Source organism: Pungitius pungitius, chromosome 15 (assembly GCF_949316345.1).
Source record: "Pungitius pungitius chromosome 15, fPunPun2.1, whole genome shotgun sequence".
Lineage (NCBI taxonomy): Eukaryota > Metazoa > Chordata > Actinopteri > Perciformes > Gasterosteidae > Pungitius > Pungitius pungitius.
The window spans coordinates 16779685-16799923 of NC_084914.1; the positions used below are offsets into that span (position 1 = coordinate 16779685).

The 20239-nt window shown below is 43.8% G+C and overlaps 1 protein-coding gene across 4 annotated transcripts in view; it reads right to left on the bottom strand.

The window, feature by feature from the left end:
* Positions 1 to 20239, bottom strand: part of astn1 (astrotactin 1) — a 302720-nt gene that overhangs the window by 110485 nt on the left and 171996 nt on the right. For all 4 annotated transcript variants that reach the window (XM_037457170.2, XM_037457168.2, XM_037457167.2 and 1 more), the window contains exons 16-17: positions 7834 to 7938; positions 4106 to 4294 (exon numbers count right to left, since the gene is read on the bottom strand). In XM_037457170.2, coding sequence (XP_037313067.2) covers positions 4106 to 4294; positions 7834 to 7938 — 294 coding nt within the window. The remainder of the gene's footprint in view (positions 1 to 4105; positions 4295 to 7833; positions 7939 to 20239) is intronic.

The window sequence follows — 20239 nt, forward strand, 5'->3', positions numbered from 1 at the left end:
TGGTCCCACTTTGATCCGACATTTTGCTATATAACAAGCTCCATGATGTCACCTTTACGTGCTTTTGAGGCAAATTCACATTTTAATTGCCGTTAGGAGTGTTTTGACAGAACTCCAAAGCGCTGAAAGTATTTTGAAGCTGTTTTCATGCAAACTGGTCCTCGCAATATATATTTATATAACTATACTTTTTTCTTCATGTGACACTTCACTAAGTGAAACAAGAGATGAGCCGATTTAAATGAGGATAATCCGATGCATGGGTTTTCTGAAGGCATTTTGAGACACCAGTGTTTCAAAGAGTTGTGGAGGCAGCTCTTGAAACACTTTTGAGTGGACCACAGTATTTATACCAGAGCATATAATATTTTATGAGATATAGATACGGTATTGCCCTCATTTTTAAACTGTGTGAATGTTTAGAGACAGTTCTTGGAGCAGATATTGCAAAATAATTACCCTAAAATACTATGCGTCATACACAGTATTGGAATGCTTGGTAATCATATCGAACCCTTCAATGAGCCCTCATCCAGTTGTATTTCTCCTCCTCTGATTTAATCGAGTTCTTCCTTGATTCTGTCACCCTGTCTGTGTTTTGTATGTATGTAATGTATTAATCCAATTTGGACTGGTACAATAATGGATTTCATGAATCCTAAAGCTTTAAGAAAAACTGGACGATGGTTGGATGGAATGGATCAAGCTGTAGCTCTAAATCCCTTTAAGAACATCAATACGATCACTTTAAGGGCACATTAAGGGAAAAAAAAATGTCACTGCTTGCACAGCTATATAGCGTAAAAGTTTTTACACGTTACCATTTTCCTCAATAAATATATTCCTAAAGGTGCCATTGACATGACATTTTCATCAAATGTCAGTAACAACGAGGACTGGGCACCGGTTCCATTATTAAAATAGTTATCAGTTGCTGCCCCGAATGAGACACCTTTTTATAAGCCATCGGTTAGGACTGAGGCAGCGGATATTCATTTGCATGACATGGGGCAGCATTGTTTTAATACTGATAGAATTGTGCTTGTGTGTTGGCTTTCCATTCCTTATTGCTCCTTCCCGGCCCTAAACGCAGCGAAGCGGTTCATTACTGCGGGATGCGCTCCTATCAACGACATTGTCATTGCAACCAAAGATGTACGTTTTTATTAATCCGTGGTTCACATCTCTTAGCGCCTTGGGTCGGCAACTCCATTGTTTTAGTTGAAAATAGGCAGAGCAGACCGCTTTTCTATTAGTGATGGTCTGTACTAAAAAGAATGTGCTTGTAAAACCACATATAAGCAAAGGTGCTCAATCCCAACCTAATTGTCAATACGCGGGGTGCGAGGGCTAGGAGGGAGGACTCAGATGCGGAGTATTTGTTGAAAAATAAAAGGACTTTAATTGTCAAAACTCAAAATCGCTCCAACCAAAAAAGGGGGAGGAAGGAGAAGAAAACAAAACAGACAAAAAAACAGGGACCTGGACTGGAAACCACAAAAGACTTACTTGACATGGTACGGAACATCGACATGTAATGACGCCACACAAGACAAGAGACTCACAGGGCTTAAATACACAAGGGAGGTGCAGGTGATTGGACACAGGTGGAAACAATCAGGCACGGCAGACAATCACAGGACAAGGCAGGACAAGGCAGGAAGTGAAGTTACCCAGGAACACAAGAGACATCAAAACTACAAAATAAGACAAGAAGCAGACCCAAACCGTGACACTAATAAAAAAAAGTGAAATAAATGTACGAATCAAACTAAGCAGCCTTTTTGCTAATATCATATGATGTATTGTTGCAGCTTTAAATAGTTTCATGAATTCTACAGTAGACTTGAAGTTAGAGGGTGAAAATAATTCCTGTGTCACTAAACAAGTGGTAGACGGCTTCAATTAACCGTGGCGTCCTACACTTCCTGGGATGGATTTTGTACAAAAGTGGAAATCCCTGCTGAAGGTATCAGTGCAGCTTCTCTGTAAAGAATCTTGTTTTTGATCATAGAGTTTACATCTTTTTCCTCTACATTTCCTCTTGATATGCAACTATTAATAATATACAATAGGTAAGCCTTGAAAACTGCAAGCAGCAGCTGCGCCCCAGGCTGCTAAGATGCAGAAAATGATCTCGCTGAATATGGAGGGAGTCGTGCACATCTTGTGTTTAGAGCAAAGGGCGAGGACATGGATCATCAAACTCTCCTGTGAGCTCATTACTCCCTCCAAAAGGCCAGGACCATTCCAAGGAGCCAGGGAGGGATTAAGAAAGATGACTCCGATCTTCAATTTTTTTTTGCTGGTGGAATCCATTTCCTGTCCTGGAAACGGATGGTCCTGCGCCAGGTTGAAACGGTTCCCCCCTGAGATTGAATCATTTCAGATCCTCGCAAGCTTAACGTAATCACGGCGCTTGCTGATTGCCAAGAAAATATTGCTGGATGGATGTGGCCCCGGTTTGGACTTCTTCAGTCCCAATGAAATATGTTTGGTGCTGCTTTGACATAGGGACAGACAACGGTTGGAATGTAGGCTGAGGACGACACGGTTAGATCCCCATAGTGGTCAATGGCTTTGATGTATAAGTACAGAAGCAGTGTAATTGGAAATAGATTCATTATTTAATCTGCTACATGGTTCCCAATTACACTAATTGCGCATTGGTTAATCATCTGGTTAATCATCCATTGAAGTCATGAAAAAATGTTGAGTTCCTGTCTTGTTTCAGGATTCATTAATGACACACTGTCCTTTCAAAATAAAAGTGCTCAAAAAATCTGATAGCCCGACAAATATCTAAACTTGTAAAAGTAAACTAAAAAGCAGGTTCACTGACACAGATCAATGGAAATATAAATAGATAAAACTTTCACCTAAATTGCTACAAATAGTTGAATTCTAATTTGAAATGACAGAGCTGAACTGAAAACACAGGAGGGTGGCATTTTGAGTCTGTTGAATCATTTAACGGCGTCTGCAACTGCTGCGTCGGAGGCGGCTGAAAATGAAGAGTAATGCACTTTTCATCTGTGGGGGGAGGTGGGCCTTTCTTCTGATGCCATCTGTCAGCGCAGATGTAACTGGGAGTGAGCGGTGCGGACCTCGGACGAGCTAAGGTAAGGTAAGGAAAAAGAGAAGTGGCCGAGGCGAACAAAGGAAAGCATTGTGGACCTTTGGAGCCGCTGGGCTGCAAGGCGCCTCTTCTGGGAAAACAAGGTAACGAATACACGGCTGCAAGACACACTGGCATCTTGAGCTCTAAAACAACGAGTGAAGACGTTGTCTCTTTTGATCATTCACTTAGGCAGAAGTGCCCCGGGAGGGTGCCGGTGTGGTGTGCGCTAATTGCTGCGAGGCAGAACGTTGCTGATGGGGCTGCGAGGCCACACTAAGGTCCACAGCGCTAAGGACTCACACCGATGTTTGCTTGTTTGTGCGACATGTAACACTCTCGGTGTGGAGAAGGCGCGCGCACAACCGGCCGGCGCACCGTGATCTTTCTCAACGTCAGGACTGGAGAGAACAAGAAGCTGTCGTTTTAAATGTAACCATCAAATTGAATTTCACACAACAGCTGCCACGCATGAATATTAATGGGAACATTTTCTGCCACTCACTGAAGTGACTCTGGCTATTTCAAGTGTGATGGCCAGCTTCCTTTTCCACCCAGCGAATGGACAAAAATATAAGGCAATGGGAGCATTGTACTCACAGCTGTCTGTTACCTATCTGTTCTTACTCATGCCCAAGAAACAATTCCCTTTGTGGATTAATACAAGGTGTAGATGAAAAAACATCCACTTATGGTCGAAACGAGTGCCTCAAGTGTATTTCTGCAACACCGCCACCCTGGGAGCCCATTACTTCCCTCCACGGGTACCCCCAAAGAGAAAGGCAGCCAAGCTTTTGGTAAGTGGTTGTGGAGCGAGGTGCAAGCATCCACTCTGAAGCCAAAGTCTGATCAAGAGTCGGGCCAATTAATCAAACGAAACAAACACACACTCACCATTAACCGCCTCAAGGAGTTTTGTGGGCGCGACTGTCGATGCTATGGCCAGTAATTACAGTTCATTTCCATTCATAGGCGTGTGCGTCCTACCTTTGCTTATATCCTGGTACTCGAGCCACAGCTGCCTCTGGACCTGTTTGTTGGGGTACCAGATGGTGCAGGACTCCTGGAAGCCGTACATCGCCTCCTGCACGTAGTGGTTCCCAAACTCCCTGAGGATGGAGACAAAGTCGCTGCGCTGCGTCGCCCCATCCAGAGAATGAATGGCTGAGCTGAAGGCTGGGTACATGGAAGGAAAATACATTTATTTTATTTTTAAAAATCTATGAATGTTTTTGGTCCTCGTACGCTCTTTCTACACTAGGTAGCCCCTAGAAATTCCAATAAAAATATGCAATACTCATCACAAACAGATATATGAATTCTTCATATTTTGAAAACGGCAAAATGTTAAAAAATGTGTTATGCAAATGAGTGCAGATTATATGCAAATGAGTGCAGATTATATGCACACGGCGGTGCTTCTGAACACTTTTTTCATCGAGGGTAGAAGTTTGAAACAGAAACGACGCACCGAATTGCAGTGATATCTATAACGTTTCTCTCAGACAGCCAGAATAAAACCACAAAGGGGACCTTACAACAACTACTCTACAGCACCAAGTAAGAGTTGCAGCAATGAATGGCAACAAGAATCAATGATTTATTTTGTATGAGTCTATGATCATGATTGTTTCAACCAACTACCTCTCATGGTTATTAGCAACACCATTATGTCATTTGTGTGTTAATATGCATAGTCATCAGCCATTAGTGAAAGAGTAGAACTCATTAAAACACAATTATATGAAGGCATCTTCGAGCATCCAACTACCATGCTCAAATTAGGGATGATAAAATGCTAATGTTTTGCAGGTATGATTAGCATGTTCACACTCGGTTTGGTGAATTTTTATGTTAATATTTGCTAATTAGCATTAACCACAGCTAACGGCAATAGCCTGACAGCTTAATTAAAGGGAAATTGTAATGCTCTATTACACATCCATGCCTTCATGTTATGTTTGTACTAGAACAGGTTGACATGCCTTAATGTTCAAAATAATTGTATCTGCCAAAATATACCTGTATTTAACCTCTGTCTATAGTCCTATGACCTAACCCTAACCCCAAAAAACAAATCCGCTCGACACTTGTATTGGAAGTTAGTCCAATGGATAAGAGAGAACATTGGCTTTCTGGTGGTGCTGCATCAAATAAGTTAATGGTTTCGAAAGAACAGAGTGATCTTGGGGCCTCGGTACATAAGTAGTAAACTTAGATGTATTTAATTCTGTAATCAAATTGGTGGACTGACATACATACAACGCCCTGAGCCACAAAAGTAGCATGGCTCTAAAAGGTTTGTATTCAGAGAAACCACTTGCAATTTGTGTAATAAATTATTTTAAGACAAGGTTTTAGAGTTCAGTGTCTCACATTATTAACTTCACAGACTGTAGGCGTTGGGGGAAATGGAAGTCTTGGTGGCTGGGTATAGTGAACATTTGAGCGAGCTGATGGCTATTGAACCCTTTAATGGAAACATTATATATAGTGACCACATATGGACATGAACCACCACGAGACGTGTGTGAAGGGAGCCATGGACAGCCGCATGATTTTGCTGTCAGCAACAGGTAGAGGACCCTTGAAGCTAATCTGCCCGCGGGTTTGCCACATGTGTATTAGAGGATTTCCGTCATAAGAATTGAACCAAGGGTTTTTTGGTGGCACTGATTGCGCATATTTGAATGTTTAATGGCAAAATTGGACACGGAGCAGGGAGGTTTCTTAAAGTCAGCGAACCGACACAAAAAGGGCCCTTCTGATAGGCCAACGCCGTCCAACACTGGGTTGCCCGCAGACGTCACAACGACTCAAAGGGTCGGAGATTAGTGTTTCCCCCTTTAGTACGACCGGGATAAGAGGCAGAAGCAGAAGCCTCTGGGGTTAGGAGTCTTTTTATAGCTGATGTGCACAGCGAATCTCGCTTAAGGACGCGTGTGTCCTGCGACAGGGCTAAGCTGAAACGACAGCCACGATCGTGCGGTAAAAGGACGTCTGCAAACCGGAGCCTACAACTCTGGATTCTGAGGCCGAGGTGATGGGGACACATTTGAAACCGAGCCAAGAAAACCTACTTTCTGAGGGAAGTCATTTGACTGAGCGGCAGCACCAGAGCATAAAGAGAAAGCCTGTTTGATCCCATCTGTGAGAGAAAGACCTATCGCTCCATCTTAGTAAACATCGGCAAAGCCGACGAGCGACAGCAATTTGTCGTTATCATTTCCGGATTTGCGGGAGGAGCGATATTAATAACCAGGACGCTCCCGCTTCGCTCCTTCTTACTTTTCCCGCTGAAATGAAATCAGCGGCTTTTGAAGTGAGCGACGGAGAGAGCGCCGTGAGAATGAGCGATGGGGGGCTTCGGACATTAAAAATAAGTCGCCTAAACCCCCCTCCGGTGGCTGTTGAAATATGAAGAGCTAAAGTGGGAAACGGGAGGAGAGGAAAGACAGAAAGGCTGTCGGGACGCTTCTGAGCAGAAGGGGGAAAGCCTTCAGAAGAAGCATTGCTTGACTAAAGACCTATCCACAGTTATCTCATTCTGTGAAGTTTCCATGGCAGGCGCTGTCACAACGCCTTGGTGTCTCTGTGGCTACAAAAGCCTTGTGATGCATGTACGCCAGACACAAGGCGGGAACCAAATGATATACTAATTTAACCAATGCGGACTTTTCTATCCAATTCCATTATCTTACCTGTACTACCATATCAAACCAAGCCGGATTCTGGAGCCATTTCAGTTTGCATGATGTTGCCAATAACTAAGTCACTGCTGTCACAAAGGTCATAACAAGTCATGGTTTTGAGGCATTGATTTGACAAGAAAACCAAAACAGTAAATACTTTTGTTGCCAACACGTTACAGCAACTGTTTGCTACTCAGGATTCCTTTTCATTTTTGTCTGTTCAAAAGCCCCAAAATGCGTGCCTCTGGGTCAAAACAACTACCAGGCCAGTGGAGCTTGGGATTATATCAGTCGGATGCCGCTGTGCCCCTCTTGTTAGGCTGTGCTTGTTGAGCAGCTTTTTGGTTGGTGCCCTTTTTAAGTGACATTTTGCTAATTCTTGATTAAAGGGAACGCGACCCTGACCCATTTATTGCCTTTCAGAGTTCTGTCCTGAGGACTGCAGCTGAGCAGCAGCGCCACAATCACACCATAATTGATTGCTTCAACAGGGGTTTGATTGAATATAATGGACCCAACAACAAGTCTTGCAACGCGCAACATTTCAATTTACAAAGTCTCACAAGCCTAAAACAATCAAATAAACCATCGTACACATTGTAGAGATGAAGGAGTTATATATTTGGATGAAATGGAACAGCAGAAAAAAGATTCCCTTAAACTGCTGGTGAAAAAAACTGATGAAAGGACTTTTAAAGTAAGCTTAGCATTGAAAGGTGAGCATGGACATCACTACAGTAACTTAAAGCACAAGATAAAGCTACTCGGCAGTCTTTCCTGTTAATACCACAGCTGATCAAAAATAGTAAATCAAACAATGCACCCAAGCTGTTATAATGAGCTGCTACCCTTCATGTGTCACATTAATTACAACGGGATGAATAATTGATGGCCCACGTTGGCGGCTTCCCGTCCTTGAAGAACGTGAGAGTTTATGCCACAGAGACCCCCGGGCGAACTTGTGTCCTGCAGCATGAATAAACAATGAAATAACAAATAATATATAAAGACACGGTGATGTACCTTGAGAGAGGACCCACTGATTGAGTTTGACGTGGTAGAGCACCGAGCGCAGACTCCAGTGCTGCACGAGCGGGTAGCCGGACACCTCGCTGTAGTTCACCATACCTGCGGTGACACACAGAAACAATACAAAATGAATAAAAATTGCACGTGAGTGAGCCACCTGATCTGGAAAAAAGATACGACAAAAAAAACCTTTAATGCAATTATTGAAAATGATTTAGAAGAGATTGCATTCTTCAGCGTTAGATCAAAAGGTGGCACTACATCTCATTTCTGTTGGCTTTACCAAGAGAATCGCAAGGAATATATTCGATAAATATTAATATCATATTTGATGACAGGAGAGAAAAACAAGCCAAGTCGATGGTGTTGGATCAAAGAGAAGCTCGATCTGCAGACAAATGGAAAAAAGAAAATGCAAACACAAGAAATTAACATGAATTCCGTTTGGAAAGTAGAAGGCAAGTCTTGAGTGTTTGATGAAAGGGAAGGCCAACATTTCACTTGAATAAACAAACAGAGCACTCTTCCTTTCAGTGGCCTACCACCGAAAAGTCAAACTTCTCCCTCTAAGGATACCGCATCAAACCCTGAAGACATTTTCATTTCTGGAGCATTCTCTGTCTGTAGCACAATGTTCCCACCTGACACCGACGACGTGTCGCATTCCGATGATGTATAAAACCAAGCAGGGCAATGCGCCTTTAAAGAAAACGGAGCATGGGCTGGATGAGACATCAGAACTTCACAGAGATCATGATGCGAACAACGGAGGACTCATTTCTTAATTTAGAAGCTGTTACTTTGGAGAGAAAAAGCAATATTCTGTAAATAGGAATATTCCATTCTCATCAAGTGGGAAAAGTTCTAATTTGACAATGAGTAAGGTGTGATTCATGCATAATGAAGCATGATCCAACTGTCCTCACAGATTCCATCAGACACAACCAAAGTCTTGCTTTAGGAATAAAAAGAAAGCAAATAAAGCTGTATAAAATGATGTTGTACAAGCAAACCGTGACATAGCCTTTAGTGTTAAATCAAGTAGAGACGCATGTCTTTTGAAATTTAAGTTGGGGACATTTTGAAGCACCGCATCCATCAAAATTAGCCATCACAGAAACCTTTTATTGTATTCTCTCTACTCTATGACGTTGACAGTTAACAGTATACATCGCTAACATATGCCAGCACAAGTCGAACTTCCTGTCAGTGGCACCTGAACTCGAGCAGCTGCATTGCCAATGTGTTGATGTTGTTCCTTTTGAAGGGAGCTGAGAAAAGACTATTGCAATATTCTAAGCAAGCAGAAATGGAAGCGCCGTTTTGCCATTACTTGACATTAATCCTTAGATCCCTGCTATGTTTCTTTTTAAGATGGCAGGATGCCTAACTTTTGTGTACCTTTTTCTCTCCTTTTATTCGCATTTAAATGTTTAGGTACTTGAAGTCACTCATCTGCTCAGTCCCCTTACATAGATAAGTGTGGAACGGTAGTTGCTTGGCGACAGAACAGTGTAAATGGGGATGATTTGAGTGGAAAGTGCTGACAACTGCGTCAGTTATTTTAGTTCCAAAGAGAAGGTCCGACATTGTTCGGGGGTTGCTATCCTTTCCCGTGAGAGGCCTGGTTCCTGCGGTTATCAGGGCTGGATGAATATTACCTGATAACAAGAGCTAAGTCTTTTCGGAAAAAAAGAAGCACTTAAGCACAAAGATGGCACGTAGGGAGGGCTTAAGATACTTCAGAGTGACTCCTGCAGTCAACAGCGTCAAATCTCAACATTCTCAGCACATTATCTCCAATGTGACTGTATAAGAGCACACAATAGAACATCCAAAAGAGATGAATTTGAGGGGAAGGAGTTGGATGCAATCGGCTTTAGTGGTGGTGTGGTGTGGTGAGGAAGGGGGTTGATAATTCCAGTTAGAGAAGAATATGAACATTATTGGCATTGTTGCCGATGATGTCAGAAAAGAAGGATTACATGTTTCTTTTTGACAGAAAACAAAAAAGAATGTCAAGGTGAATTAAGAGGTTATTTTCACCACCTGCATTTCTCTCTCCAGATCATTACAGATTATTCCAAAGGACGATTGAACGCTAGCAGGTGCAATGCCATTCTAAATTCCCAGAGGGCATAGCTAGGGTGTGAAAATCAGAAATAGCTGCGTTATTGATGACGGTAAAAGGTTTGCCTTTGGCAACATTTTTGAGGGAGTGGGAACTTATCGTTTGGTTGCCATCGATGTATTCAAAATAGTAACAAATGCAATTCAGAAATAAAAAAAAAAGACAAACCAGAAGAATCTGAAGGAATAAAGGATAGGTGACACATGAAGTTTGTTAAAGATAACGCGTCCCACAGAAGCACGAGGGGGGAGCACCAGTGGAGCTCAAAGCAGGTTCAGCTCAACGGCATAAAAAGGTAGCCAGAGCCCCTGCTGACCGTGGATACCGCCATTCAAAGGCCTTTTCATTATGAAGTTGGTGCATTAGTGCATAGTAACTGGATTACTCCCAATTCAATGCGACTAAAAATAGCGACCATAATTAGAGCTTTGAACACCACTTTTCAAAGAGCCTAACACTTAACAGATCTAACACACTGCAGAATCCGTCATCTGATAGAAAAAACGCACCACGGAGCACTTTATTTCACCTAAAAGTAATTTTTCCATATTGTCCGTATTGTTCCTTTGAAGCCCAGTACATATCGACTCCTCTTCATTAATCTTCTGCCGAAATCAATAAAGCCCATCTCCTCTGCCCTAAGGAAGTCACCCATGTACGAAGGGTTTTTCATTCTGATGCACTGCACGTCCTCTCAAACGTTGCACATGGATCTCGTTTCCCCCGCTGACGATGTGCCGTCTTATCCCTCGCAAACAAATAGTCAGTGGCAGACCAAGCAGAGCATATAGACATGCGAGGGGAAACTGCAATAGGACACAAGACCAGGAGGAAACATCCATCACGCGGAGCAGTGGGAGACACAGAGCGGCTCGGCGAACAATTGGCCCTCCTTTGAACACATCAAATAATCCCCCTCCCTTTATCCTTCGGTCACGGCTCTGAAAAATGAAAGCCTTTTCTTTATCATTACAAACATCAAATCATGAAACGTAAGCTATTTAAAACATCATTAGTTTAATTGCGTAGCATGTTTTTTTTGCATACGACAGTAGGATGCGGCCATCAACAGTAACACCACTTATACAGAGCCCTTAGCTGAGCTGTTGCATATATATATATATATATATATCTATATATCATATCGTCTCCCATGGCAACTGATGGTGGTGTCATGCTGCAACGGGTGGATTGCAGCAGCCATACAGAGTAGGACGCGTCGTCCTGCGTGTCCACTTTGTGAAAAGCTGCTGCTCCGTAGATGAGCTTCTCCTTCACTCAATCCGTTCTAAAGTTGGATTCATTCATCCGTTAAAGTTGTGTGTTTCTGGCCTTCAAACATAAGTCTCAATCTCCTTAATGTTTCATAATGGCTTCATTCAGACATGAAAGGATCAGTGCTGCTACCACCCTATTAGGAACCTGGAGTACGAGGGGGAGCTCGAGGCCAACGTTCTTCTCACTTTTTCTCCCCAACGCCACATAATCTTTATATTAAGGATATCCTTAACAACTTAAGATTGGGTACTTTGTACTTTGGGCCTCCTTATTTCCCATATACATAAAAAAAGGGCTCTATTCTAGAGCCTGAATGAGAAGCACATTCAGTAACTCTTGTTTATTGAACTTTGTGATAAGCAGCCTTTATGTTAAAACAACAGAATCCATACTGTGATTACAGTCTGCAAAGCCAACCATTTAATACACTCTTGTACCCTGGATGGAGTTTAGCTTGTTTTTTGGCCTCTTCTCCGAGAATGGCACACACATAATAAAGGGTGTAGTCACTCTGTAACTACTTTGTCTATTTGGACAATATTTTCTCTGTCAGGATAAAAGGGAACCTAAAAAAAAATCTGTTTATATGTTGCTGGTGAACAAATAAGTCAATATAACACAAGAAAAAACTGTTCATAGTGCGTTGCCAAGTGCCGATTTTATGGACTCATTTGCATATTTTAAATTTGGAATTGTGTTTGGTGCATTTTCTGACATATCATTGGAAATATTAGCTATGACTAAATAACTATAATGCCTAGAATGGTGGGAAGCATTCATATTTGTTTGTAATGAGTACACAATATTCCTGTTGAAATTGGTTCTGGCTTGGGATTCTGGACCAAAATTGGTAATGGGTGGAAAAGGCAATACGGCTAGTTCTGGTTCAAGCATATGGCATTCTACATCCCACCCCGTGTTGAATTGATAGAAAAGAAAGTACTGAATCTCCGGGATCATATAGTACAAGTGTTGTGCGAGAGTTTGTAAGCGGATGTTTGAATGTTGAATGTGGCTCCCCCTTAACATCAATTCATCAAGACTTTTGACTCTCTGTTCACCAAGGAGAGAAAAACGATGGCTTATTTTCAAAGGTAATGCGGGTTGAGTAATGGAATGCAACCACCCTTGTTATCTACTTTAAGCACAAACTGGATTTGAAGTATGAAAAGTGTTGCGGATGCATGCGCGGCCAGGAACAGCTCCTTTACAAGTGCGCTGTGAAAAACGCAACATTTTGGCAGAGGCCTGACACCACCTATGAACTTGATGCATAAGCCTCTAAATGTGATGTTCCTGCATTGTCCTCACCTTCAGCTACATCCATTTATCCCCTCTTATGGGAAATGGCTCCCCGGAACGATGGATATATATTCCCCAATGCCCGGGAAAGAGCGAGAGCGCATTCGACTACATAACCTCCCCCCAACCCACACTCCCCACGCCTCCCCGGGCGAAAATGAATAACAAGCCCAGAAAACACATACTGTGGCGCAGGCGTATTCTTCTTCTTGCTGAAAGGCCTTGTCTCCCTTTTAGCCCTGGGGTGCTCTGCTCTCATTGTCTGACACAATGATTAATTTGAGTGAACTTCACTTTGCAAACATCCCAAGTTCACAGTCTCTCTCCCTGTGTCTGTTTTAGAAGAAGCAGAGTGTCCAATGCAATACGCTGGATTTCCTTTGGCACCCATCAGCAACAAGCCGTACCGGACCTTCTATTTGTATTCAACACGTTCCAGATGGAATTAGTGATGGCTATGATGATGTTTCCATGGTGATTGAAAGGGCGTTGCCTCGAACTTTTGGGGTGTCTGAAAAATTACAGAAATGTTTTTTTCTGCAAAAAGATTTTGTGTAACATTTTCTATAAGGTCCATTTGTATAAAGAAACAAACTTCAGATATTGATCATGGTTTATAACACATTATAAAGCATTTCATCATGACCTTTTTTTGCAGGGATCATCATACTAGGACAGGCGATGCTGCTGGGATCTGCACCATGTAAGTTGCTTCGGTGTGTAACCAATGGCAACTGACCAACAGAGGGCCATGGCACGTGGCCCTCCGCTCTACACTCCCATTTTCTAACTTTCTCTCGTTTACTAAACTATGATAGTTATACTTGGAAGAGCTTTTTTCTGTGGTTACGGTGTGCATGTGTTTTTTTAATGGTAGCTGTATGTATTGCGGGTGCTTAAATTCAAAGCTTAATTTGTTTGTTTGCTTCCAGCCCTTTAACATTCTCATTGAGAAAAAAGTAAAGGACAAAATATAAATCTGCATTTTAATTTTTGTTTGTTTTTACAATAACAGTTTAAGCAAGTAGATTTGGCTTGGGTTACGGTCGATAATTTCAATAAGATAATGTGCTATACCAAACGGTACAGGAGGAAGTTTAGTTATTGGTCTCTCATCCCAGCATGGTAGCCCATTATTATTTAGCTTTATACATGAAATAAGTTATAATATAATGCAAACCACAGTTTTGAATCAAAACATTCTCTGCCTAAGAACAACTCAAAGGACCGTCATAAGGGGATGATTTATGACTGTTGAATTTAAAGTCAGTGTCATTTTTTTCATCAAATATATTTTGAGGTCAGCTACAGATGGAAAACTCTGTGCTATTGGAATGATTACAGGGGGAAATTGTAGCGTTCAGACCTCCTCCGAGGCAATTTCCATAAGTGTAAACCAATATCTATATTTGCCCAGTGATTCAGATCAGCTCTAAAGTTTAATGGATTCTTTCTCGGCCCGTGCTGACCTTCCACCTTCCTACTACTGAAGTCGTAACTACCAACCCAACGAAAAGAGTCCTTAATTATCGTACAGTGCTGTGAATCACGTTGGGAGGGAGGCTTCAATGCAAACCTGCGTTTTGAATTGATGGTCAGGACCGTTCATTAAAAAGCTGGACAACAGATTGTGTTTCCAGTTCTCTCTTAAACCTTTTCATTTGACCCCCTTTTACTTACGTTTCTCTCGGTTGCAACTGAGGAGAATGATTTAATTCAGGCATCATTGCTTTTCCTTTTCTAATTCTTTTATGTACAACTCTAAACTGTTCAGTTCAAAGTCATCCTTCTTCTGCAGAAAAACCACTCTGCTAGTGGCTGTAAACGTAGTATCATTTGTCCACACTTTGGCTTGGAAAACATCAGATAAGACCTTCCATCAGCTGCGAAGTTTGATAATGATAATGAATGGGCCTTCATGGTCACGGCTATGCTAACGCAGATTAAATGCATGACGGTAGAGAGTCTAATAACTGTCTGACCAATGACTAAATTAGACGTAAAACTCGCGCAGGGCAAAGAACAGCATGTTCTACATGAGACCAGAAAAACAATTCTTAAGAGCAGTTGTACTTCCTTTGGTGAAGGTATTGTCACAGGATGAAGCTGTCTGAAGTTTTATATTTTAAACTCAGACAGGCGGGACAGGACAATGTTAGGTGCAGTTACATAAATCAAAGCAAAATTGAATCAATATTCCAGCTCTGTGAAGTAGTCAGTTGGGACGCAGACTCTCCAGTCCTTCCATGTATCCTCAAATGAGAGCCAAAGCTCAATTCCCAACTATTGGAGTTATTTTACTCAGTGATCCATCTTTGTTAGCCTGTGTATTTTTTCTTTGCCTACATCATAGGTGTGACTCCAGGCCTGCGGGCCAAATCCAGACCGTCCGGGGGCCTATTGTGGCCTGCCGGATGATTATGCTATTGTGAGAATTACAGATAAATGGCATTTCTATAAAAGTAGCTGCTATTCTTAATCATTCCAGAGGGGGGGCGCATTCTGGGAGTGAGCGCATGCGCTATACCAGCGGTGCCCAATGGGTTGATTGGCGTAATGGGAACAACGGAGCTGCTATTGTAAAAAAAACTTCACTTCCTGCCTTGTCTTGTGATTGCCTGATTGTTTCCACCTGTGTCCAATCACCTGCACCTCCCTTGTGTATTTAAGCCCTGTGTGCCTGTTGTCCCTCGTCGCGTCATTGTCTATGTTCCCGTCGTCGTTGGTGCACCTTCCTCGGTTTTTGGTTCGAATAAAGAGCACCTGTTTGTGAACTTTGCGTTTGAGTCCTGCCTTCCCTCCGCACCAGCTACGCCCGTGACAGAATGACGCGACCACGGAAGGACTCAGCAGGGTTTGGTTTTGTGAACCCGTTTTTGTGAACCCGTCTGGCCCTCCAGCGCACGCTGGGAGCAGGTGCTGGAGCTGGCCGCCCACCTCCAGGCCACGTATGACACCCACGCCCTGGACCTCCGCGTTCGGCGGCCCGTCTCCGCCCGAACTGGCCCCACCGGCCCCCAGACCCCCGTCTTCGCCCGAACCGGCCTCCAGACCCCCATCTCCGCCCGAACCGGCCCCCAGACCCCCGTCTCTGCCCGTCCCGGCCCCCAGACGCCAGTCTCCGCCCGTCCCGGCCCCCAGACGCCAGTCTCCGCCCGTCCCGGCCCCTAGAGGCCAGTCTCCGCCCGTCCTGTCCCTGGCCCCGTCTCCAGCCCCCCGACGTCTGTTTCCGCACCTCCCGTCTCCAGCCCTGTCCCCACGACTGTTTCCGCCCGTCCCGTCTCCAGCCCCGTCCCCACGACCCCGGATCGTGCCCTCTCCCCCCCACCCCTGGGGTCCGTCTGGGATCCGGCCCTTGACGGGGGGGTGGGGTCAGGGGTTGTTCCAGCCCTTGAGGGGGGGGTGGGGTCAGGGGTTGGGCCGGCGCCCCCCGCCACGACGCCGCCGCAGCCGCACAGCTCGGCGCCCCCCGCCACGACGACGCCGACGACAGCCGTTGCGGCCGGCCCCCCGAGACCCTGGGGGCCGATCGCCGTTGCGTTCACCCCCCCGAGACCCTAAGGCTCCCCACCCTCCCTCCCCTTGTCTGATTTTCTCCGGTTCTGCAGCCCTTTAGGACCGTCTGGAATTCGGTCCTTGAGGGGGGGGGGGGGGGGTTCTGTCACGATTTGGGTCCTCTTCCTGTCTTATTTTGTAGTTTTCTTGTGTCTCGTGTCTCTGGCTCAGCTTCACTTCCTGTCCTGTGATTGCCTGATTGCTTCCACCTGTGTCCAATCACCTGCACCTCCCTTGTGTATTTAAGCCATGTGTGCCTGTTGTCCCTTGTCGCGTCATTGTCTATGTTCCCGTCGTCGTTGGTGCACCTTCCTCGGTTTTTGGTTCAAATAAAGAGCACCTCTTCGTGAACTCTGCGTTTGAGTCCTGCCTTCCCTCCGCACCAGCTACGCTACCTGACAGTAATGACCAAGAATGTCTAGTATAACTTCTGAGATGCTTGTTTGTTTTTAATCGATTCTTTTTGCGCTCACGGTATGCAGCGTCGTTCCAACCATCGATCTGTTACCCCTCCCCTGTCAGACTGAATATTGACTATGGGTTTACTGGTCAGGCCCACTTGAGATCAAAGTGGGTAGTATGTGGCCCCTTACCTAAAATGAATAAATGAATAATCCTTCCAAATGGAAGATGGAATTTGAAAATGATCATTGGACTAAACTTAGGTCAATATTGTTGGCTTTTTGCTGGCTGTTGATTGGTTGGAGAGAATGTCCTCAGCTGAAAACACCCGTGAGCAGCCGCTAATAATCTCAGCCATGAGATAAAGAAATCGAACGTCTGTGTGGGAGTGAAGGAGTGCAGCCTCTCTTTGCCATATTTAATGATAGACAGAGCTTATGTCCATGCCTATAGAGAAGGTTTCTTCTGGTTCTTTTTGGGGCGTGCCCGCGACTGTTTTAAGTGAAAATCACAAGCTGTGGGAATGTACCAAACACATGGTACATTCCCACAGCAAACAGAGGAGATGCTTATTTTGTGAACTACATATTTCACGCCATCATATCTAAGACCGAAGCACCCCTCGCTATCAGGTTTTATTGTCATCCTGTGTGTGCTGTATGCTGCTTTTCTGCCAGAAAAAGGCACAAATGTGGACACAGGTCCTCTTTGACTCCTCGTTACTTACGTTTTGCTGTCATAAAATGAGTCTGGCCAGTGTGGGACAGCAAGTTTTTTTTTGTGATGCACTGGTCTGCTTGTATTGAATATTAAATTGCTCATCTTAGCAATGCTCATCTTTCTTTGAGCGCAGAATACGATGGTATGTCACGCTCATTGAGCATTGGTTATACACTATTTTTCACAATGCATGAGGGGATTTTGGTTCACAATGTACAACACTAAAAAAAGCAATGTCAGACATAACCAGCCTTTGCGTGAGTGAGTGCATCTCTGTGGACTCCCATGGCATGCAGAATCTTGCATTCTACTGTATCAAACTGCATAATATGTTGGGTACACTTGGGTCACTACTTACAGGCCTTAAGCGAGTACATTGCTTCTATTCAGCCACTATCCAATGGCCAATGAGCACTGTTGTGTTTAAAATGTAACTAACGCATACTAACAAACATGTACTGCATCAAACCTACTAAATTAAATATGAAGTATAATTTTAGCAGCACACCACTCAGGCAAAGTCAGGACCCATCTCAAGGCACGCAGCCAGAGGTTCCTGCACACCAGGATTTCCATACAGCTGTCATCTATACAACTGCCCCCATATTGGAAATATACGTGTTTAGTTTCTTCCAACCTAGAGTGACACACATTAACCAAGTGTATCGTTGCTCAACACATCACCTTCAATAAAACATCCGTGGTTGTTGCAGACACACATTGTGGAGATTGCATTCTAATGACGGCAGCCTTCCTGCATGGCAACTGATGAAGGAATTTAGGGGAGAATAAATATGAAGTTGCATATCAAGAAAATGCTTAAGATAAGTACATCAACATTTTCTTAATGAGGTTAATTTAATTAAAACTACTTGGATTCCCAGTACTCAGAAAAGGATGACAGTGCTGAAGGATTACTTATTCAAATCCGATTTATAATCTGTGAACTACAGCCAGGTTGTTCCCATTGCATTAGAATATAGCAGCGAGTGTGATAACAGCAGTGTGTTCACGTGTGAACTTCAATATGCTTTTAACCAATAACACGGTCAAAGAAGAAAATTATTTTTTCTGGAGCTGCTCAATAGATCAGATTATTTGTGAGACTTAGAATTTCAAAATACAATGAGACACAAAGTTGTTGACTGGGAACAAAGTTATCAACACAAAACATCATTTCGGATTTTAACTTAAAAGGAAAAGCCCTGCCGTCTTTGTTTCTCTTCCAATTAGGCTTCATGGGGAATGTAAATGGAGTTCTCTTGTTAACGTTCCATCGGGAAGCAGGGCACAGAACAGCAGAGCTCGTTGATGCTCGACACCGACAGCACAGAGCTGACGGAACACAGTCCTCCTGTAACTCCGACGTACGCCTGGTAGTGGTTTGTTATTTTAGCCGCTTCTCTAAGGAAGATTCATCGGAATGAGCTCAGGTAGGAAAGTAATCTTATGCCTCATAGAACCCCATTAACTAGCCTGGCCTGTGCTCCATTTCACTCTCGGATAAGTCTGGGAATGAATGATTTAGGGGGGGAAAGAAAGGGGGGGGGGGGGTTGACTGAGGTAAAGTTAAAGAACGGGGGGGGGGGGGGTTGCACAAGGAGTTATCCAGGAGGTCATTCTTGGATATAATGGAAAACCAAATGTAATACAGCACTGCGCAGATTCCTTCCCTCGACAATTCGGATAAGAAAAAAACTTTCTGGAACAAAAATGTTGGCCCTCACAAACGATGAGCAGACAACTCAGGGATGGTTGGGTGAGAGTCTTGGCCCAATGCTCATTTTAAGGCAAAGAAGACTGATCATAATGCCATCCTTCACATCTCCTTTCTGGCAGGTACTCAACACACAATGCTTTGCACTAATCCACACATTACAGTTCTGTTGGACTATGCACAACCAGAACATGTGCTTGGTAGCCTCTGAAGCAACAATTAGTTCAGAGTCAATGTTAGTGTCGCTGTAAAAGTCCTTGGGCCGGTATTTCAAAACTTGTAATCCAGATCAGAACGATTCAAATAAATCAAATCCTCCTGTCCTCAGCCACGGATCAACCTGATCTATCCCATGATTTCAAAACGTTGCCGGATTGGATGATCCTGATATCCTGATACTTTGCTTTAGTAAATAGGCTAACGTCTGTATGTCACGGTCCACGGTCGACATTTTGCATTTACTTGCAAGGCATTGTGTCTAGATTTTAAAATTCACGTGTTTATTAGGTACACCTGTCCAACTGCTCGTTAACACTTAATTTCTAAGCAGCCAATCACATGGCGGCAACTCAGTGCATTTAGGCATGTAGACATTGTCAAGACAATCTCCTGCAGTTCAAACCGAGCATCAGTATGGGGAAGAAAGGTGATTTGAGTGACTTTGAACATGGCATGATTGTTGGTGCCAGAAGGGCTGGTCTGAGTATTTCAGAAACTGCTAATCTACTGGGATTTTCACGTACAACCATCTCTAGGGTTTACAGAGAATGGTCCGAAAAAGAAAAAACATCCAGTGAGCGGCAGTTCTGTGGGCGGAAATGCCTTGTTGATGCCAGAGGTCAGAGGAGAATGGCCAGACTGGTTCGAGCTGATAGAAGGGCAACAGTGACTCAAATAACCACCCGTTACAACCAAGGTGGGCATAAGAGCATCTCTGAACGCACAGTACGTCGAACTTTGAGGCAGATGGGCTACAGCAGCAGAAGACCACACCGGGTGCCACTCCTTTCAGCTAAGAACAGGAAACTGAGGCTACAATTTGCACAAGCTCATCGAAATTTAACAATAGAAGATTGGAAAAACGTTGCCTGGTCTGATTAGTCTCGATTTCTGCTGCGACATTCGGATGGTAGGGTCAGAATTTGGCGTCTACAACATGAAAGCATGGATCCATCCTGCCTTGTATCAACGGTTCAGGCTGGTGGTGGTGGTGTCATGGTGTGGGGAATATTTTCTTGGCACTCTTTGGGCCCCTTGGTACCAATTGAGCATCGTTGCAACGCCACAGCCTACCT